This window comes from Canis lupus, chromosome 4 (genome assembly GCF_011100685.1).
Source record: "Canis lupus familiaris isolate Mischka breed German Shepherd chromosome 4, alternate assembly UU_Cfam_GSD_1.0, whole genome shotgun sequence".
Lineage (NCBI taxonomy): Eukaryota > Metazoa > Chordata > Mammalia > Carnivora > Canidae > Canis > Canis lupus.
Window position 1 is genome coordinate 19,650,737 of NC_049225.1, and position 23,782 is coordinate 19,674,518.

The 23,782-nt window shown below is 35.2% G+C and overlaps 1 protein-coding gene across 7 annotated transcripts in view; it reads right to left on the reverse strand.

The window, feature by feature from the left end:
• The window catches only part of CTNNA3 (catenin alpha 3), a 1,666,571-nt gene that overhangs the window by 1,568,268 nt on the left and 74,521 nt on the right, over window positions 1-23,782 (reverse strand). For all 7 annotated transcript variants that reach the window (XM_038534069.1, XM_038534067.1, XM_038534068.1 and 4 more), the window contains one exon: window positions 19,718-19,910. In XM_038534069.1, coding sequence (XP_038389997.1) covers window positions 19,718-19,910 — 193 coding nt within the window. The remainder of the gene's footprint in view (window positions 1-19,717; window positions 19,911-23,782) is intronic.

Sequence of the window (23,782 nt, forward strand, 5' to 3'; positions counted from 1 at the left end):
ATGTGCATATTGGCCATGTCTATGTCTTCCTCTGTGAGATTTCTGTTCATGTCTTTTGCCCATTTCATGATTGGATTGTTTGTTTCTTTGCTGTTGAGTTTAATAAGTTCTTTAGGGATCTTGGAAACTAGCCCTTTATCTGACAGGTCATTTGCAAATATCTTCTCCCATTCTGTAGGTTGTCTTTTAGTTTTGTTGACTGTATCCTTTGCTGTGCAAAAGCTTCTTTTTTTTTTTAATTTATTTTTTATTGGCTGAAATAATTTTTTAAGAGTTCTGAGATATACCAGGGAATGGAAAATCATGGAGTTTGGTGACTTCCATTCATTAAGAATTCTTAACTGTATGGTGGTCTTCAATCAAATCCAATATAGCACATAGCAGACTTGTGGGCAAGTTTATGAAAGACCCTCCCAAATATTCAAAACTACCCTGTGCCCTCTAAATTCATATCTTTCAATAATCACTCTGAATGTAAATGGACTAAATGCTCCAATCAAAAGACAGAGGGTAACAGAATGGATTGAAAAAACAAGACCCATCTATATGCTGCCTACAACAACCTCATTTTAGAACTGAAGACATCTGCAGATGGAAAGTGAGGGGATGGAGAATCATCTATCATGCTAATGGGCGTCAAAAGAAAGCCACAGTATCCATATGTAGATCAGTCCATAAAATGGACTTAACAGATATCCAGAATATTTCATCCTAAAGCAGCACAATATACATTCTTTTTGAGAGTACATGGAACATTCTCCAGAATAGATCACAAACTGAATCAGAAATCAGGTCTCAACTGATACAAAAAGATTGAGATCATATCATACATATTTTCAGACCAAATGCTATGAAACATGAAGTCAACCACATTTTTGGTTTAATTTCAACCACAAGAAGATATTTGGAAGGACCAAAAATACATGGAGGTTAAAGAATATCCTACTAAAGAATAAATGGGTTAACCAGGATATTAAAGAAGAATTTTTTAAAAAATAGGAGCAAATGAGGGCAGCCCAGGTGGTTCAGCAGTTTAGCACCTGCCTTCGGTCCAGGGCGTGATCCTGGAGACCCAGGATCGAGTCCCACATTGGGCTCCCTGCATGGAGCCTGCTTCTCCCTCTGCCTGTGTCTCTGCCTCTCTCTCTCTCAAGAATAAATAAGTAAAATCTTAAAAAAAAAATAGGAGCAAATTAAAATGAAAACACAATAGCCCAAAACCTTTGGGATACACCAAAGGCAATCCTAAAAGGTAAGTATATAGCAATACAGTCCAACTGCAAAGAGCAAGAAGAGTCTCAAATATACACCTAGAAAAAGAACAGCAAATGAATTCTAAATCCAGCAGGAGAAGAAAAATAATAATAGCTAGAGCAAAAGTCGATGATGTAGAAATCAAAAAACCAGTAGAACATATTAACAAAACTAAGAGATGGTTCTTTGAAAGAATTAATAAAATTGACAAACCCTTAGCCAGATTTATCAAAAAGAAAAGAGAAAGGACCCAAATAGATAAAATCACAAATGAAAGAGGAGAGATCACAACCAACACCACAGAAATACAATTATAAGAGAATACTATGAAAGATTATATCCCAACAAACTTCACAACCTGGAAGAAATGGATAAATTCCTAGAAACCTACAAACCACCAAACCAAAACAGGAAGAAACAGAAATTTGAACAGACCCATGACCAGCAAAGAAACTGAATCAGTAAGCAAAAATCTTCCAACAAATAAAAGTCCTGGGCTAGATGGATTCCCAGGGTAATTATACCAGACATTTAAAGGAGAGTTAACACCCACTCTTCTGAAACTGTTCCAAAAGATAGAAATGGAAGGAAAACTTCCAAACTCATTACAGAAGGCCAGCATTACCTTGATTTTGAAACCAAAGACCCCACTAAAAAGGAGAATTACAGGCCAATATCCCTAATGAGCATGGAGACAAAAATTCTCAATAAAATACTAACAAATTGAATTCAACAGATTAAAAGAATTATTCACCATGACCAAGTGGGACTTATTCCTGAGCTGCAGGAGTGGTTCAATATCCACAAATCAATCAATGTGATACACCATATTAATAAAAGAAAGAATAACAACCATATGATCCTCTCAATAGATGCAGAAAAAGCATTTGACAAAATAGAGCATCTTTCTTGATAAAAACCTCAACAAAGTAGGGATAGAAGGAACATACCTCAACATCATAAAGGCCATATATCAAAGACCCACAGCTGATATCATCCTCAATGGGGAAAACCTGAGAGCCTTTCCCTTATAGCCAGGAATAAGACAAGGATGTCCGTTCTTGCCATTACTATTTAACATAGTACTGGAAGTCTTAGCCTCAGCAATCAGACAACAAAGAGAAATAAAAGGCTCCAAATTAGCAAGGAAGAAGTAAAAGTTTCTCTACTTGCAGAGGACATGATACTCTATGCAGAAAACCCAAAAGACTCCACCAAAAAACTGTTAGAATGGATACATGAATTCACCAAAGTTGCAGGATATAAAATCAATGTGCAGAAATCTGTTCCATTTCTATATACCAATAACAAAACAGCAGAGAAGAAATAAAGAACTCCATCCCATTAGTAATTGCACCAAAAATAAGATAACTAGGAATAAACTAACAGGTAAAAAGATCTGTACTCTGAAAACTATAGATCACTTATGAAAAAAACTGAAAAGGACACAGAGAAATGGAAAATCACTCCATACTCATGAGTTGTAAGAATAAAATTGTTAAAACAATTTAGTGGAATCCCTATTAAAATACCACCAGCATTTTTCACAGAGTGTTCACAAGCCGTTCTAAAATTTGAAAAGACCCCAATTGATAGCCAAATCAATTTTGAAAAAGAAAAACAAAACTGCAGGCATAATGATTCCAGATTTCACACTGCATTACAAAGCTATAGATATCAAGAGAGTATGGTACTGACACAAAAACAGACACATAGGTCAATAGAACAGAAGAGAAAACCCAGAAAGGGACACACAACTTTATGGTCAACTAATCTTTGACAAAGCAGGAAAGAATACCCAATGGGAAAAAAGTCTCTTCAACAAATGGTGTTGGGAAAACTGGAGAGCAACATACAGAAGAATGAAACTGGACTACTTTCTTACACTATTTACAAAACAAACTCAAATAGTTAAAGACCTGAATCTAAAACAGGAATCCATCAAAATCCTAGAGGAAAACATGGGAAGAAATCTCTCTGATCTCAGCCATAGCAGACATGAATAGACACCTCTCCAAAGAAGACATCCAAGGGTTCCTAGGTGGCACTGTTGGTTGAGCATTCAACTCTTGGTTTTGGCTCAGGTCACGATCTCAGGATTGTGATGTCAAGCCCCACATTCGGTTCCGTGTTCAGCATGGAATTTGCTTAAAATACTTTCTCTCTCATTCTGCCCCTACTCCCTCCACTCACTCTCTTGCTTACTCTCTCTCTCTCTCTCTCTAATAAATAAATAAACCCTTTAAAAAAAAAAAGACATCCAGATGGGTAACAGACATATGAAAAGATGCCCAACAACTCTCATCATCAGGGAAATACAAATCAAAATCACAATGAAATACCACCTCACACCTGTCAGAATGGCTAAAATCAACTACACAGAAACGTGTTGGTGAGGATGCAGAGAAAGGGGAACTCCCTTGCACTGTTGGTGGGAATGCAAACTGGTGCAGCTACTCTGGAGAACAGTATAGAGGTTCCTCAAAAAGTTAAAAATAAAACTACTCTATGATCCAGCAATTGCACTACTAGTTATTAACCCAAAGGATACAAAAATACAGACTCAAAGGAGTACATGCACCCCAATGTTTATAGCAGCATTATAACAATAGCCAAATTGTTGATCCCAGGATCTGGGGATCGAGTCTCGCATCAGGGTCCCTACAGGGAGCTTGCTTCTCCCCCCTGCCTATGTCTCTGCCTCCTTCTCTCTGTCCTCTCATGAATAAATAAATAAATCTTTAAAAAAAAATAACCAAACTATGGAGAGAGTCCAAATGTCCACTGACTGATAAATGGATAAAGATGTGGTGTGTGTGTGTGTATGTATGTATATGTATGTATGTATGTATGTATGTATGTATATATAATGGAATATTACGCAGCCGTTGAAAATTGAAATCTTGTTATTTGCAATGACGCAAATAGAGCTAGAGTGTATATTAAACTAAGTGAAATAAGTCAGTAAGAGAAAGACAAACCATATGCTTTCACACATATGTGGAATTTAGGAAAGAAGACAGATAAACATATGGGAAGGTAGAAAAGAAAAAAGGAAAGAAGGAAACAAACCATAAGGGACTCTTAACAACAGAGAACAAAAAAAAAAAAAAAACAGAGAACAAAAGGAGGATTGATGAAGGTAGGTGGGTGGGGGATGGGCTAGATGGGTGATGGGTATTAAGGAGGGCATTTGTTATGATGAGCACTGGGTGTTGTAAGTGATGAATCACTGAATTCTACTCCAGAAACCAATATTGCACTACATATTCACTAAAATTTAAATTTAAAAAAAAAATTTAATTAAAAAAAAAAAAACTATTGTGTTTGGAAGCTATAAGAGGGGGTAAAGATAAGTAAGAGTGGCCATTAGCTGAGGACTAACTGATCCTGTAACAAAAAAGGTTGGCTCCCTTGGCTCAAAGGGAGACAACTCCAGTGCCATTCATTCTCCAGAGCTTCCTGTTGGGTTAGGAAAAGATAGACTTCAGCACTATCCAATAGAAAATTAATGTAAGCCACATATACAATTTAAAATATTGTAGCCACATTTTTTCAAGTAGTAACAGTGAGAAACATGTTTAAACATTTAAATGTAAAAAGAAATAGGAAAAATGAATTTTTAAATTATATTTTGTTTTAGCAAAATATTTAAAATACATCATTTCAACATGTAATCAATATTTAATTATTAGGATATTATACATTTTTTTTACACCAAGTCTTTGACATCTACTATGTATTCTACTTGTAAGTCTCAATTCAGGGGCTAAATTTTCATCACAAATGTTTGATCTATATTAGGATTTCATCAAAATTACAGTTGAAAAAGTACATTCCTGTACTCAATTTCAAAGCTTTCTAATAACTGATGATGTATCAGTTTTTAAGATTTTAATTATAATTAAAATTCACAATTCAGATCCTCAGCCATACCTACCACACCCTTGGCTAGTGTTTGCCATATAACAGTGCAGCTTTACCTCAGCTTTGCTCAGCTTTTCCCCTGCCCTTTTCTGATTCATTTAATGCCTCATAGATTTCACACAGGACTCCTTCAGTAAATCACTTGTACAAGAACTCTTATCTTACATTCCACTTCTAGGGAACCCAACCTACCTATATAGACTCTAACCAACTCCCTTCTTGGATATTTGCAATACAACTTAGCATTTGAAAAGCATTGACTGAGAAATCCTCTGGTAAAAAACCTTGTTTAAAAATTTTAATCCAGAGTTCTATAAATTTATTTAGCTGCTTTTTCTCCCAGAAGAGCTCTTAGCATCTCCAGCAGTACTACTTTTCAAGGAGCACAGTTTGAAGCTGTACTAGAGCATTATACTCAAGCAATTCCAAAGACACTTGGAGGGATAAGACTGTCATATATTAAATGACAGCAAAAACAAAGGGAATACATAGGTACAATTACCAGCCAACAAGTATTTCTTAAATATAATATCATGAAAGGAGTCCCAACTCTGCCAACTAACTGGGTGACCTCAGGCAAGTCATATTCTCTTTCTAAATTTAAGTCTCCTCAATTACACAATAAAATAATAATAATACGGGATCCCTGGGTGGTGCAGTGGTTTGGCGCCTGCCTTTGGCCCAGGGCGCGATCCTGGAGACCCGGGATCGAATCCCACGTCGGGCTCCCGGTGCATGGAGCCTGCTTCTCCCTCTGCTTGTGTCTCTGCCTCTCTCTCTTTCTCTCTCTGTGACTATCATAAATAAATAAAAATTAAAATAATAATAATAATAATAATAATAATAATAATAATAGCTACTTTACAGGGTTATAGTGAAGAATAATGTTTGTGTCCATTACTATAATCAATGCTTTACACACCGTACCTCATTAAGACACATAGACACTAATATTATTATAGTTGTTGTTTGCTATCATCATCACTATTAGGAAGGCACTGTGGAAACCTAACCTGTCTTCTATATAATAATGCCAGGTACATCATCCCAAAGCACAGACCTAGTCCTGTCATTGTCTTGACAGTGTCTTTGTCACTTGTCAAAAATTTTCTTTGGTGCTGCAGCAACCTTATCTTGCTATGCAAGGACCTCCAAGGTCTACTACAAATCTACCATTACAAATTGATTTCCCATTTTGCTTTCCATGCATTCCATGCATTCCATGCAATGATCAGGCTCTGAGGAATTCCAACATCAGATGACCATTTAGAAAAAGATGAACCAAAAGGAGATAAAGAAGAAGTAGCCAAAGAGATTAAGAGAGGAAGTTAGAACTGTATGGTTCTCCATTATTCAGGGAAATAGAGTATTTTAGAAAGAAGAAAATAATCAACTGTCTCATATGTGCTAAGAGTTCTAGTCAGATGACAGTAGAGAGATAAAAGTTTGTAAAGGGCTTGTGAAAGAAGATGTTGAGTTCATTTTATACATAAGGGTAAGGTAATACCTAAATAGCCAAGCGAAACTACCTACTAAATGGTTAGAGCCATGGTGTTGACTGCAATGTGTATCACTTCTCACTGGGAAAGAAGGAAGTGGAATGTCAACTTGTGTGTTGAATATCACACATTCTCAAGGATAATCATTCTTTGTGGGAGTGAGTTGAGCATGATTACCATGTATTAATGTAGAAAAATGATTGAAAAGCATTCCGAGTGCTTTTGGCAGTAGAGCTTTATATGAGAAAAGTTGTCAACAAAGCAGTTATTTTTTTTTAATTTATTTTTTATTGGTGTTCAATTTACTAACATACAGAATAACACCCAGTGCCCGTCACCCATTCACTCCCACCCCCCGCCCTCCTCCCCTTCTACCACCCCTAGTTCGTTTCCCAGAGTTAGCAGTTACGTTCTGTCTCCCTTTCTGATATTTCCCACACATTTCTTCTCCCTTCCCTTATATTCCCTTTCACTATTATTTATATTCCCCAAATGAATGAGAACATATAATGTTTGTCCTTCTCCGACTGACTTACTTCACTCAGCATAATACCCTCCAGTTCCATCCACGTTGAAGCAAATGGTGGGTATTTGTCATTTCTAATAGCTGAGTAATATTCCATTGTATACATAAACCACATCTTCTTTATCCATTCATCTTTCGTTGGACACCGAGGCTCCTTCCACAGTTTGGCTATCGTGGCCATTGCTGCTATAAACATCGGGGTGCAGGTGTCCCGGCGTTTCATTGCATTTGTATCTTTGGGGTAAATCCCCAACAGTGCAATTGCTGGGTCGTAGGGCAGGTATATTTTTAACTGTTTGAGGAACCTCCACACAGTTTTCCAGAGTGGCTGCACCAGTTCACATTCCCACCAACAGTGTGAGAGGGTTCCCTTTTCTCCGCATCCTCTCCAACATTTGTTGTTTCCTGCCTTGTTAATTTTCCCCATTCTCACTGGTGTGAGGTGGTATCTCATTGTAGTTTTGATTTGTATTTCCCTGATGGCAAGTGATGCAGAACATTTTCTCATATGCATGTTGGCCATGTCTATGTCTTCCTCTGTGAGATTTCTGTTCATGTCTTTTGCCCATTTCATGATTGGATTGTTTGTTTCTTTGGTGTTGAGTTTAATAAGTTCTTTATAGATCTTGGAAACTAGCCAACAAAGCAGTTATAATTAAAGTCCTGAGAATGATAAGCCCAAGGAAAGGAGATTAGAGGGGACAGAGGACCAAGACTAATACTTAAGAAAAATCAGTTAGGAGACAAGAGGAAAAGAAAGTAAATGAGGGAAGAAAACGGGGGTGTAGAGAATAACAGAATTTAGTATGTAACAACCTGAAAAAGAAAGAGAAAACAACTAATAAGCCAACCAAAGCAGAAGAACAGAAAAGGTAAACAGGAGTAGAAGTTTAAAAAGAGAGTTAACTAAATGAAATGGAATTGTTTTTAGTATAGTTGACATACTGTGCTACATTATTCTCAGGCGTACAACATAGTGATTCAACATGCATTATGCTATGCTCATCAAAAGTGCACACCACAAATGTAGCTCACCACATCTGCCACCATACAATGCTACTACAATACCACCAACTTTAATCTCCATGACTTATTAATTCCTTATCTAGAAGCCTGTACCTCCCACTCCCCTCATCCATTTTGCTCATTCCCCACCCCCATCCCTCTGGCAACCATCAGTTTGTTCTCTGTATTTATAGGTCTGATTGTTATATTTGTTTTTGTTTATTCATTTTGTTTTTTAAATGCCTCTCTCAGTCTGACTTATTTCACTTAGCATAACACCCCCTAGGTCCATCAGGAAATGGCATTTTTTTTATTTATTTTTTATTGGTGTTCAATTTACTAACATACAGAGGAAATGGCATTTTTATTAGATATTTGCCAATCATCAAGCAGGGGCGAGCTAATGTGTTCGTGATGAAAGAACCAGTGAAAAGGAATATGAATGAACAGACTAGAGAAAGAAAAGACAACTATAGAAGAAAAGTCTCTTAAAAGAAGAGAAGACATAAATGAGGATCCAGGTAAAATTGGAAAGTTTTAAAAAGTAAAAAGGACTACTTCTTTTGAAACTGAAGAAGGAGATGAGAAGAGTCAAGAACAGAAAATCTAAAAATTCTTGTTCCTGACCCTGAGAAACTTCCAACAGCTTAATGCACTCTTTAACACTAAAATATGCCACAAAATAATAATGTTCAGACCTATCACCTATAAGGATAAACTTTAGATCACTTGTCAGCATTACACTCACCTTTACACACAGAGTGATGCCATGAGAGTGGTTCCATCTCTCCAGCCAAGAAGGAAAACAAAGCCATGGCTAATATATGCATCACACCTTTGATTTCAAACTCTTTACCAGCTAAGATTTCAGTACATACTTTAGTTTCTAGGACTCCTCACTTATAAATCAATCTGTTCACATGCATTAAATAAATCTTCACTCCTATCTCTGAATTATACATCAGAGTAAATGGTATGTGGTTTACAGAATACCTCTCACTTTCAAAACTTACATTGTAGTTATCTTCTCAAATCATCCTGTCCATATGCCCCAGGCCCATATCTAGTGACTGAAAGTGAGATGGCTTCACACACAGATCAAGTACTTCCCAACTGCCTACACAATACTTCAAGTTGGGTGACACTGAGGAGTTTGCTGAGGATATCAATTGCACTATAAGAAAATCCTGCTGCAGATTTTTCAAGTGAACACTAAGGGATGCCATGTTGAGTGTGTTCCAGCAATTAGTAGTTTACAAGCAATGTAGCTAATTAGCTCATCAGTCTTCAATGGAAGTGTTTCCATAAACATTCTGCCAGCTACAAGACACCATGCATGCATGTTAAAATGTGTTAGAACAAGAGTTCATCATCCCCTTTCAAATGAAGAATGAACTGCATATCCTCAAGCACAATGTATTTCGTAGAAAGATTATTGTATTTGTGACTTTATGCTTATCTAAGAACACTCTTGAGATATAATAACAGTTAAATATATACAGCATCAACATAGCAATAGATGGAAATAATGAGGCAGCAGCTGTTGCCTTTGAAACCATATATAGGCTGTGAGTAATTGGTGGTAAATACCAAACATTTTATCTAAGTCCTAACTGCAATGTGGTTGAGCAAAGTAGATGGAGCTGACCTGTTACTTAGGGACAGTTAACTAAAAATGAACTGCTATTTTCTCTTATAAATATACGTTCAATACAGCTGAGTTTTAAGAGAGAAGATGGTTCAACACAGGTGACCCAAAATGACACCATTAAATTTTTTAAATCTCTGTTTTCCCTAAGACACATTTTTCCCTTATACACAAATAAAAATGCATAAAATAATCAGGGAGGCAATAGGTAACATTTTCAAGGTTCAATATTGGAAATTCTATAATAGCATTTGTTGTTTAAGTAAGTACCCAAGTACACTGATAGGAAGATTTATTACACTTCTAAGATACCATTTTCCAGGAATAATCGTTTCTAGAAGTAATCGTTTTCTCTGACTAATATGGATGATAGTAAATCTTGATTTCTAATTCCTGCTAGAAAAAAAAGTCTATAAACCTGGGGTCTTACAAATCATGAAGATGAAGAACTATGGAAATGTAAAAAGAGGGATAAATTTTTTAAATAACCTGAATACATGTATTATGTACGTGGCAAGCATGTGCATTTTTCAATACTAATGTTTACTTCTCACCAGGGAGAGGACAGTCCCCCAGCCATTAGCCATATTACCTACCCTGCTAGAAATACTCATGAGCCATGCAAACTGAGGCAAGTTGTCAGCTGCTCCTGGCCTAAGCTTTACACACATACAGTTGGGAGGCTCCTGCATTAGTAGACTAAATAGCATAGCATTTCTTTTAGTATAAAATGTCATGCTCCATATTTGGGAAGGAGAGCTATAGTTAGAGGGCCCTAATGGATTCAAAAATCTCCTCATTAATCTTCCTAGCCCTCCCCTGGCTCAAAGTAGCCTTGGTGGAGGCTCACAATTAAAAATAGATGGGGAAGTATTCTAGCAGAGGCAGGATTCCAACAAATTTGCAAGCCCTCTCCCACTTGACATACACCAACATGAGGCCGACAGTACATGTTTCCAATTGCTGGCTCTGGTATTAATAACTGCCAAGACTGCTGGTGTGAAACTGCACATTCCAAATAATTCATACCAAAGTGTATGGAGGTTTCATTAGTGCTATGGTACATATGTGTAGGCATCTTGTCTTGTCTGGGCATTATACAAAAATGCTGAACCTTAATCTTTCTCTGAACATTCTTGAAATCTCAATTATCCCTTTATACATTGAGAATGATATATTTTTATATTTATTTTACAATTGACCCTTGAGCAACATAGGTTTGACCTGAGTGGGTCCACTTCTATGTGGATGTTTTTATATACAGCACTGCAAATATATTTTCTCTTCCTTATGATTTTCTTAATAACATTTTCCTCTCTCTAATTTACTTTATTGTAAAACTACAGTATATAATATGTATAATATATGAAATATATGTTAATCAGCTGTTTATGTTACCAGTAAGGCTTCTGGTCAACACTAGACTATTAATAGTTAAGTTCTAGGGGAGTCAAAAGTTATACAGGGATTTTGAACCACATGGGGATCAGGATCCCTAACTCCTGTATTATTCAAGGTCAACAATATGTTATTAGGAATCTAACATTGTATAATTATTAATAAAGCAGATAGTGTCTGCATGAGAAAACTATTAACATTATGTCTAAATGTTCAAAGGAAAAAGAATCTGATAACCTTTAAGAATTAAAAGTAAGTCTGTTTACTTGTTTACTACCTGTCTTCCCACTAAAATATACGTCAGCTCTATGAGGGCAAGCTTTGTCTGCCTAGTTCACTTCTGTGAGCCTAACGGAGAATGGAGCCTGGCCTATACAAAGATTTCAATAAAAATTTAAATTTTTTTAAATAAAAGAGAAAGAAATGCAAGACTCTGAAAAAAGACAGGCTAGACATAGACCAAATCTTCCTCTCAATTTTATATGTACTCACCTATCCTCCTATGGGAGAGATTCCTCTTTCCCAACTTAATGGTAAAACAAAGGAAAAGGGAGATTTAGAGTCACTATTTTATTGCTCCTTCACATGTGCTTCGACAGCTCTTAAGACATACCATTACAGTGGCATTTACCAGACATTATTTCAACTGTTTACATGTCTACTTACCCCAATAGACTATCTCTATATTCACAGGGCCCAAAATACAACCAAATACAGATATCAAATTTTTAACCAAAGTAGGTAAATATCAGGCAAATGTTGTAAATATTAACAAATGTTTACAAATAAATAAAGGGCATAAGAGACTAAATATGGTTTCTCTTGTAATTGTCTCTCTCTCTTAACTATACCTCAGTGAAATACTGACTATTCACTTCCTTTCTACAATCCTTCTCTCTATTTTATTCAAAATTGGAACAAACTCTGAACCAGGTTTATTTAATATGTCACATAATTTGTGTCCTTTTCCTTTTTTTATCAAAGCACTGAAGAAAACACAAAAGAGTATTTTTTTCACTTGCAATTCAAATCTATAATTCCATCTAATTTTTTTTTTTACAACTGAAAGCAAAATCTAAAACCAGGATGGGGGATCCCTGGGTGGCACAGCAGTTTGGCGCCTGCCTTTGGCCCAGGGCGCGATCCTGGAGACCCGGGATCAAGTACCACGTCGGGCTCCCGGTGCATGGAGCCTGCTTCTCCCTCTGCCTGTGTCTCTGCCTCTCTCTCTCTCTCTGTGACTATCATAAATAAAAAAATAAAATAAAATAAAATAAAACCAGGATGATTGAGGAGCCTACCCTCTGTAGGGAACTCACAGTACCACTAAGTTACGTGTAAAGTAAACTTCAATTAAGTTTCCTCCACAACTTTAAATTTAACTGACAAATCTTTAAGACTTTTGCTAAATCCATATCACTAGTTATCTTCTTTTCCAAACAGCAAACTAAAGAATGTTTATGAATAGAAAGAATATATATACACATAAAGACATATTTTTGCATCTGTTATAATTCCCTGTTCTTTGCAATTTCATGTATGAACAGCAAATGCCACATACTGTATCATATCACTTTTGTAAAATTAGTTTCTCACAATAAGCCAAATAAAGTAATCTTATCATCATAAGAAATCCCAAAGAAACAGGCCATGTGTGTTTGCATGTGTCAAATGTTTCTTTTCTTTTTAAAAATAACCATCCAAATGTTTCATTTCAGAGATAATACCTGAAAAAGTACCAATCTAAAAAAAATCAACTGCATTTCTATACATTAACAACACTAGAAATATAATTGATTTGAGTCCAGAAACATACCCACATATATATGGAACTTTGGCATTTAACAAAAGTGACATATCCAAACTGTTTTTCAAAGTAGTTGTACCAATTTACACTCCACCAAGCAATGTATAAAAGATCTTGTTACTTCAAAGTCTTTCTAACATGTCAGATTTTTAAATTTCTGCCAACTGAATTGCATAAAATGATACCTCTTTTGCATATCTCTGATCACCAGTGAAGCTGAATGTCTCTTTACATTTTCACTGTTTATTCCTCTGTAAAATTCTTTTTATATCAATTTTATTTTGCTTATTGATTTGTGTTCTTTTGATTATCCCTTATTGTCAATATTTTCCTCAGTTGTGTCTTTTCATTTTCTTTAAGAATTTTTTGATATAAAAAAGTTCTTAATTTTGATAGAATACATTAGTCTTTTCTTTACAGCTTTTTGTTTCATATTTAATAAACTCTATTACATACCCAAGGCCTTAAAATATTCATCCTATTTTTAATGAGTTTTTAATATTTGTTTTTGATATTTGTATCCTAAAAATGCACCTGGTGATGACTTTCTGGTTATGATTATGAGAAAGCAAATGGTAGAAAGATTGAATAAGACAGAAGTCAAAAGAATATGGCAGCTAAGAGAAGGGAATAGTTTTTCCCTCCTTCAGAAAGTCAGGGAGACAAAACTGGAGCTCTGAGTCCGCCTAGGAGGAAATCCAAAATATCTCATACTTTCAATTCAGATTTCTGAGGTGCTACACCCAAGAATAACAGCTAGCCAAAACTAGGCCAACCTTTAAAAATTAATTCTACAATCTGTCATACAAAACGCCCAGCATCCAATCAAAAAGTATCCAAGATACCAGGAAACAAAATGAGGTACTTGAAAAAGCAAAAGAACAGACAATAGAAACAAACCCATAAGGATGCTTGGGTGACTTAGTGGTTGAGTGTCTGCCTTCGGCTCAGGGAATGATCCTGGGTCTGGGGATCAAGTCCCACACTGGGCTTCCTGCAGGGATCCTGCTTATCCCTTTGCCTACATCTCTGCCTCTGTGTGTGTGTGTGTCTCATGAATAAATAAATAAAATCTTTTAAAAAAAAGAGGGCAGCCTGGGTGGCTCAGCAGTTTAGCACCGCCTTCAGTCCAGGGCCTGATCTTGGAGACCCGGGATCCAGTCCCACGTCAGGCTCCCTACATGGAGGCTGCTTCTCCCTCTGCCTGTGTCTCTGCCTCTCTCTCTCTCTCTCTCTCTGTGGGTCTCTCATGAATAAATAAATAAAAATCTTTTAAAAAAATAAAAATAAAATAAATAAAAATTTTAGAAAAGAAGTCTATAAGAGAGCCATATATCTGTATAGAGAAATTAACTATAATTGAAATGTTCAAGAGAAATAATGGCAAGATGAAAACTTCAGCAGGGAATTGGAATTTGGAAAGAAGTTAGACAAATGAAAGCTATTTCTGTTTCCATAGAAATGAAAACTATTTTTTAAAAACAAATGAAAATTCAAAAATTAAAAATGTACAGCAAGTAATGTGAAAAGTTCACTGGATAGACTTACAAACAGATTGGAAGAGCAGGGGGAAAGTATCCTAAATTTAAACATATATGTAAAAGGGGTGTCTGGATGGCACAGCTGGTTGAGCACCCTTCTCTTGGTTTCCCTCTGGTTATGATCTCATGGTCATGAAATTGAGCCCCACGTCCAGCTCTCTGCTCAGCAGAGTCCACTTGAAATTCTCTCTCCTCCTCTGCCCCTCCTTCTACTCATGCTCCCTCTTTTTCTCTCTCTAAAGTAAATAAATCTTTAATAAATAAATAAATACAAATAGATAGATATAAAATTTAAATCTTTAAAGTATTTTACAATATCACAAAAATGAATACATGTTTTTGAATCAGAAGACTCTTTACTATTAAAATGTCAGTTCAGCACAAATTGATATATACATCCAATTTAATCCCAATAAAAATCCCAGCAGGCTTTCTTGTAAAAATTAAGAAGCTGGTTCAAAAATTTCTATGGAAGTGCAAGGGATCTAGAATTACAAAATCAAGATAATTTTTATTTTAACATTTACTCTGAGGTACAATAATCAAGACAACATGTTATTTGTATAAGGGCAGACATACAAATCAATGAACAGAACAGAGTTCCTAAGTAGACAGATAATGGTCAAGTGATTTTCAAAAAAGGTGCAAAAGAAATTCAATTGAGAAAGAATAATTTTTTTCAATAGCTATACTGATACAATTAAACTTCTATTGCATCCACATAATACTGAATCAAACGAATTCCCATATGAAAAAGAAAATGAATCATGAACCCTAACTCACACCATTCATAAAAATTTATTTCTAGGTAGATTGTAATGGCAAAACAATAAAGACTGTAGATGATTTCATACGAGAAAATATTCATTTCATATGAAATCATATGAGATTATCTTGATTCACAATAGGCAAAGTTTTTTTAAGTTTTTTTTTAACAGAACAGAAAAATCTCTTTCCATAAAGGAATAAGATAATTAAATGGAATTTTTCAAAATTGCTTCTAAATATCAAAAATGCTTAATATAATGAAAGAGTGAAGACATTTTTAATAACCGCAACTAACAAAAGACTCACATCTAGAACACACAAAAAGTCACTAGAGAAATAAAAATTAAAACTACAATATAAAACCACTACATACACTTGAATCAAAAACACTAACACTTACTAACACCAAGTTAGCTAGAATGTAGAGAGCAACTGGAATTCTTATACATTAGTGATGAGAATGTCAGTTGGAAAATCCACTTTGGAAAACTGTTTGGTAAAAATCTATTAAAGCTGAGTGTATACCTTATGAACTAGAAATTTCATCCTAAGTGTAGCCCAGCATAATGTACATTCACACACCAAAAGTAATGCACAAATAAGTACACAGCAGCACTACTTATTAAGGCCAAAAACTGAAAAAAAAAAACTCAACTATCCATCAATCTAACATGGATAAATAAATTATGATCTATTCATCAATGAAATTAATGAACTACTATATGTTGAGATCTCACAAGTGTAACATTGAGCAAAAGAAATCAAACTCAAGGGATAGCAAACTATATGATCCTACTTACGTAAAGTCAAAAGAATCAAAAAATGAACCTATGTAAGAACCTAGGATAATTGTTACCTTTGAGGTGAGGAAGTAGTAACTGGTTGGAGGCACAAGGGGTGCTTTAAGGATTCTGATAAGTTTCTATTACTTGATCTGGGTGGAGGTTACATTGTGTGTTTACAATGTGAAACCATATTGAGTGTTCACAATAATGTATGCATTTTCCTATATTTCTTATTCTCAGTAAACCATTAAAAAGCTTTAAATATAACCAACTGTGTGACTTAGAAGCAATGTCTATACATTGCAGGGGTACACAAGAGGCTATAGGAAGGTAGCATATATGCTATAGACAAAACATGTAGTCCAAACATTATAAACAATTCTTAGCTAATTCCTAGCTAACTGTTATGTGAATATTCTAAAACCACTTAAATAAAATACTTTAATACTTTGCCATTCTATAGATGTAAATATAGGGGTAAGCTGTAGGATCATGAGGGAAAGATAAATAATCACTATGTGGGCCACCTTTGCTGCATCTCTACAGGTCTGCCCACTTATGACCTTTGCTTTCACCATCCTCCCTAATACTATCCATGCCCTTATCTTCCATAGGCAAATTCTTTAGGTAATTAAATGCTAACATTATTTATCATTTCAAGTCTCTAACTACAGCCAAAAAATTCAGTAAACAGAATAAAACAGAATCCTGTTATAATGCTACATAAATTACAGTCTTTAGTAGAAGAAATTTTCTAAATTAGTGTCAAATTCTCCTTGAAAATAAGTCAATGAATATATAAATAAAAATATCCTTCTACCTCCAATATTTTTTCACTTTCCCAAATACTTTGAACTTATTTTTTGCTCTTCATTAGTCCTTCATATTATGCCACTGGACAAAGCCCTTAAAAAAAACAAAAAGGCAGGAAACTAAAATATGTTTCTAGTATCAAAGAGTTACTTGAATCAGAATTCATTCTCCTGATACTTCAACCCTACCACAGAGCTAAAATTCCTTCCAAGTTTTTCGAAACAGTGCTCTCACTGTTACTATCTCTGCTATCCATAGGATAAGCATTGGCCATTCCCCAAATTCCAGAACCATTTGCCATTTCACTGCTTTCCTCCCACACTCAAGTGGCAGTAGTTCAATTTGGCAGTTTGTCAAAAAGAATCAGAGTATAAAGCACTTGGTGATTTTTAACCAAATGTATTTGTTGTGTATACAGCATATGCCATATATATCACATAATACGATTTCACACATTATAATAGAACACAGTGAAGGATGTACTGCATAATCCTAGAATCAAAACATATTTCTCTTTGAGACCTTCTCTTTAAAATAATTTTCTTTTATTGAGCCAAAAACTGTTAACTTACTTTTTTTAGAGATATATCGTTTCACGACAGCTTATGCTATTACTGTTCTCTGCTAAGAATGACCAATGTCTTACATATTATCGGTAGTTTATAAAAACTATGTTTTCAAATACACTACATTATGTGACCAAAACAATACCAGAATAGCGTTTATATTCCTTACCAAAAGACTCAGAAAAAAAAAAAACATAAAAGATAATATGTCATGAATGCAAAGATAAGGGCACCTGGGTGGCTCAGTGGTTAAGCATTTGCCTTCAGCTTGGGTCACCATCCCCAGGTCCTGGAATAGAGCCCCAAAGTCTGCTTCTCCTTCTGCCCCTTCCCCTGCTTATATTCTCATTCCCCCTCTCTTTCTCTCTCTCTCAAATAAATAGATAAAATCTTTTTTAAAAATAAATGCAAAGATAAAAATCATTACATAATTTTATAATATAAAGTGACAAAATGATGCTCCATTTTTTATTTATTTAAAAAAATTTATCAGGTGGTTGTTATGATATGTTATGTATCAGGTATTGCTCATCAAATAACACCTGGTATTTGCCACCTTCAAGGAATTTAGAATCTAGATTTACCGACCAAGTAAATCAAAGTGTGGTGTAAATCCTATGAAAGAGATACTCAGAGTCTGCAGGAACACAGAAGAGAGACATCTAAATCAGCATTATGAGGTCAGTATGCAATTCCTGGAAAAGACCTGGGTTGAGTTCTGTTGCAATGAACGATTGGCTGATTGAAAGGGAATAGCTGGTAACAGAGGTGCAGAGGCATAAGACAACATGGGCCATTTAAGATACTTCAAGTTCTTGTTTGTAGGAAAGTTTGAAAGGGGGACAGAATCAGAAAATGAGAAAGGAGAGAATGATAGAAGACCAATTATGAAATGCTGAGGGACCTAGGTTTAAAAGTCTGAACTTGATCCAGAAAGACAGTCCCTCTAATCCTTCAAAAGCTATTTTAAAAGGATTTTAAGCATAGAAGTAAAATGAGCATATTTTCATTTTTAAAAGATATATTTGGCTTTGGTATAAGTTAAGGCTAATGCAGTAATCCTGAATTCAGGAGGCAACATCAGTAATGGAGAAGAGGGAAATTTCTGAGAGACAAAAGGAGACAGAATTTGTTAAACTTAGAGACTAACTGGAAGACAGGGTGAAATGATAAATGAAGGGTCTACACTGACGTGATGACTATGTGGATGATAGTACCAGGACAGAGAGGATAGGACAAAGAATGGGTCTAAGGTAGCAGGGAGGAGTGATGAATTCAGGTGAAATTATCTCAGGCATTATGGTTTTTTTAATATTTTCTGAAGAGTCTCAGTAAAATATAAATCACATATAAAGTTTATATATAACAAATAAAAATAACTCCCCTACATTTGACCTAAAGTTTATTAAAGGAAATATATTCATTTTCATTATTTAATTAACAAACAATTCATGATTTTCATAAAGTTACGTTGGGAAGGGAAATATCCAAACACACCAAGTCTCTTCACAAAGCTGAACAGGACATATTTAAGTTTTCTTATCCTCTCAAAATAGTTCCTTGCAGCAAGCTCATACAAAAATAGGGCAGTTCTTTTAAAAACAGACTGCAATGAGACTTACATTCATTAGAAAACTGTTGTTATTACCTAAGTAAACACATCAAAAGGTAAAAAGTACATGTTCACTTTATAATATCAACATAGCAACAATTTGATTTATGCATAGGTTTTGCAAAGCATGTCTTTTTAAGTTTAGGAATTCTAAATCTCTAGAATATAAAAACAAAATGTACTCTTAAGTGGCCAGGTTCATAATTTATTATTTCCAACTATTAACTAGGAATTTTATAATTTATTTATGTGTGGGAAAATACACCTTCAGCTTCATTAGTCATTTCTCATTATATTCTATGACAAAACAGGATACACTTCTCTTTGTTTATTATGGGTAGACTGTGGCACATGATGGAGAGAAGGTGGCCTACAGGGAAAGAACTGGGAGTAGTACTCTTGAGCCGTGGAGCTAATGAGCCATTCCGCCTCCCACAGCGAGCTCCTCAGAGCTCTACAAAAGACTAATAAACTCAAGTCAACAAAAACAAAACACTCACAAATCTAATTCCATAACTAACACCCTAAGGATATACAGTTTGCTCCCAACCAGAATTAGTGTACTCACTTTCTTTGCGTACTTCCTCAAGTGCAGAAGCAAGTTCTTCCTTTAAAACTGTAGCTTCCTGGGCAATCTTCTCTCCCTTGTCTAATAAATTCCAAGTTGCTTCCTCCACAGAAGCTAGAAGGACTCTGGCTCTTTTTGAACGTCCTTTTTTCCTGTTGGAAGGATTCTGGGGACAATTGACAAGTGTAGTAACCTAAAATTGGAAAAATATAAGCCATTCATCAGACAAATTGTGAGAACACAGTCCTGGGACATCACAGCCCAAAACAGAAGGAAGTATTTCATAGTAACATGATTTATTCCTGGTACTACTGGTACGCCCTCCTAAATCAAGTCAAGGCACCAACAGCAATATTATCAGCCACTATGGAACTTCCAATAAAGATAAAAAGGAAAGAAGGAAGAAGGTGGGAAAGGAGAAAGGGAGGACATGAGGAAAGAAGAGGCACAGGGATGGAAACTTATCAAATTTACTACTAAAACAGGTAAATATATTACATATATTTTATATGTATGTATAAATATTTGTATATAATAATTATTTATATCACTTTGTAGCCTATAGTCTGTATTAAGAGGGAGGCAAAATAATCCTAATTAAGTCAGTAAGTATTAGTCTATTTAGGGTGAGTATAAAGATTATCAATGTTGAGGGGGTACAGTACCATTCTGAAACATGAAACACTTATTACCTATCTCAGAGGGACAAAACCCAAATCATTACTATGACCTACATATTGGCCTTTTGTAATCTCTCTTATCTGTCTCCTCCACTCTCCCCTAATTCAGGAGGTCTCTCAAACAGGTCTTGTTCTGAGTTTCGCATCAAGAAGATTTTCTTGACAACCCATCCCCACTTTCTCTGTCTCTTCATTCCACTTTACATTTCCTCAAAACACTTACCAAACCTGATCTTTTTTGTTTATATGTTTATTTCATGCTTCTAATACTAAAATGTAAACTTCATGAAAGCAGAAAGTGTGTTTTTTTTCTCCAACACCCATAACAACACACAAAGTAGATGTCCAATATTTATTATGTAAATGGATTAATGAATGGGGTAATTGAAAAGAGGGCCTTTTTAATCTCTATATTTTGAATTGTCTGAATATGAGCATTATTAGTTTTGTAAATTCATTTAAAATAATAATAAACTAATAATAAGAGCAATATTTAGAGATAGAAATTAAGCACCTGGGGTGCCTGCGTGGCTCAGTCAGTTGAGTGTCCAACTCTTGATTTCACTCAGGTCATGATCTCAGGGGCATGAGATCACGCTCTGCATCAGGCTCCACAATCAGCAAGGAGTCTGCTTGTCCCTCTCCCTCTAATCCTTCTCCCACTCATGCTCTCTCTCTCTCAAATAAATAAATAAAATCTTAAAAAAAAAAAAGAAATAGAAGAAGAAATTAAGCATCTATATTTGGAAACTAAACCTCATACAAAATTACACTGTAAAAAACATCCACTTCTTAATTACACCTTGGATCCCAATCATAAATTTTATTAACATTTTTATAAGCAAATCTGGAAGATCTCTATTGCAGAGGAAGAAAAAAACCCTGTATCCAGTATTTAAAATGGAAGCCGTGAAACTCCTATGGAAAGCTAGAATCCTACATATCATCAAGTAGCCAAAGCATTTTATAACAATCATGCACCACATGTTTGACAATGGACTATACATAACCTTTCCTGCTCTGTAGGCCCTAAAGGTTTGGCTTGTTTATTGCTTATAGAGCACAACATATTTGTTTACTTGTGTATATGGATCCAGTTTTTTAATTAGGAACTGAGAAAGAACTTACAAGCTATGGGGGAAATACACAGTTGAAAATAATTTTTGAATTATTTGAATTCTCCTCCTCCATCCACTAGACCCTTTGCTTTACTCTAATTTGCTTTATTCTCATGTTCACAACCCAGAGTGCAATGCCTTGTAGCAAGTCTTTGTTCCCTTTTTTGGAAAAGAACAATCATATTATCCTATAAAACTGTGTGAATGTTAAATACGTAAAATGTCTTGTAAAATGCACAACATGACACAAATATTGGTTGACATTTAATGTTCATTTTCTAGTCCATTCCCCTCATGAATCAAAAAATGTTATGAGATCCTTGTCCTGGGGCTACCCTCGTGTTGCTCTTGGGGTCCTCTGTGCTAAATGTGATGAAGTCAGTTAACAGAGCACATCCTATATGTTTTACAAGCAGTGAAATAGGGCCATGTGTCTTTATTATGTATTAAATAAAGATGATAATATGCCTGATTTATTCATGGGTTTTCACATACTCCAAAAGGCAAATATCTCACTATTGTCAGTCTAATTTATATATTAAGAGCTAAAAGATATTTGTTCAGATTAAGACAAATTATAGTACCTAGTTTAAAATCTTTGTTTAAAATGAATAATAAGTATCATTGTCTAAATGTTCCTTCAAAATGTATTTTAAGTGCCACAATTCATGATGCTTCCCACTGAACATTCCTCTCTTATTGTTCAGATCTTCCATGCGCCAAATGTTTTCCATAGAATAGCCTGAGCTTTGAAATTAAAATGAGCATTCCAGAAATGTTTTGTTCCTTATAATAAATGCCAAAGCAGAAATGTGAAAAGAACATTGTATAAGAATATTGTGCTTCCATCGAAATAAGTGCAACTGCAACCTGCAAGTTATTCACATTTATAAATCATTTCTACCTATGTCTTCTGAAATACCCCAATATCGTTATTTAATATTGATTAAAGTCAAGTGACACTTTCAATGATTCACTTTATTTCAGAAAATAAAGGTGGCATGGTAATCCTGTGAGGGGAAAAAAGAAAACTAAACCTTTTTTCCCTCCCCCCACCCCTGCCAAATTACCTACAGGATCTAACCAATTCCCTTCAGTGACTGTGACTCAGGATAACAGATGACTTTCACCAAAGGTTAGGGGTGCATTTGTTATCTGGAAAAGTCTCTCATCTCTTGGAGGAATATCAGCAATCAGTAAAAATTAGATTTCAGGTTATTCTGTAAAATAACTCCCATTTCCTCATTTCTTTTTTAGTATAAAATCAGTTATATTTTCATAAGCAACACAAAAACTTTAGTTGGCATTTACAGTAAAGATGATTCTAATGTAAGTCCAAGCCTATGTCTTGCTAACCTTTCTTTTTGTCACTAATGTACAACCCTCCCCTTCTTCTCTTTCTCAGACCTTAGAGGATTCCTCTAATTTGGAAAATTTTTGGCTCTTTTTTTTTAAGATTTTATTTATTTATTTATTCATGAGAGACACAGAGAGAGAGAGAGAGAGGCAGAAACACAGGCAGAGGGAGAAGTAGGCTCCATGCAGGGAGCCCAACGCGGGACTCAATCCCAGGTCTCCAGGACCAGGCCCTGGGCTGAAGGTGGCACTGAACCGCTGAGCCACCTGGGCTGCCCAAGTTTTTGGCTTTTAAAGAGCCTGGTTCACTCACTTGTCTTTAGTCTGTCAGTCTGAGCTAGGCTATGGACACATCTTCACACATACATACAGGAATGAGCTCCCCTACTGAAATGGTCCTACATTGGATACTTCAAATAATCTGAAAAGAAGAAATGCTCTGTTTTATTAATTCTGTGGATTTATTTTTTTTATTTAAATTCAATTTGCCAACATACAGTATATCATTAGTTTCAGTTGTAGTTTTCAATAATTCATCAGTACTCATTACATAATGTGCTCCCCTTAATGCCCATCACCCAGTTACCCTATTACCCCCACTCACCTCCCATCAGCAACCCTCAATTCTGCACATTTAAATTCCATAAAACCAGATATATTTTTAATGTCATGTAATATATGTATACTAAAACCTATAATACAAAAAAAAAAGGGTTTTCTAATCTTTTCTAATTCAGGTGTGCTTTTCTAGATGCTCCAAAGATACTGAAAATTAAACTGAGATGATTAGTGAACCAAGCCATCAACTGTCATTATATAGAGCAAGTCTGGTGCATAATAGGAGCATTGCAGAATAGGGGCATGAGGCTTAACTTACTTTGATTTGTTGCATTAGTACAACAATTTAATAT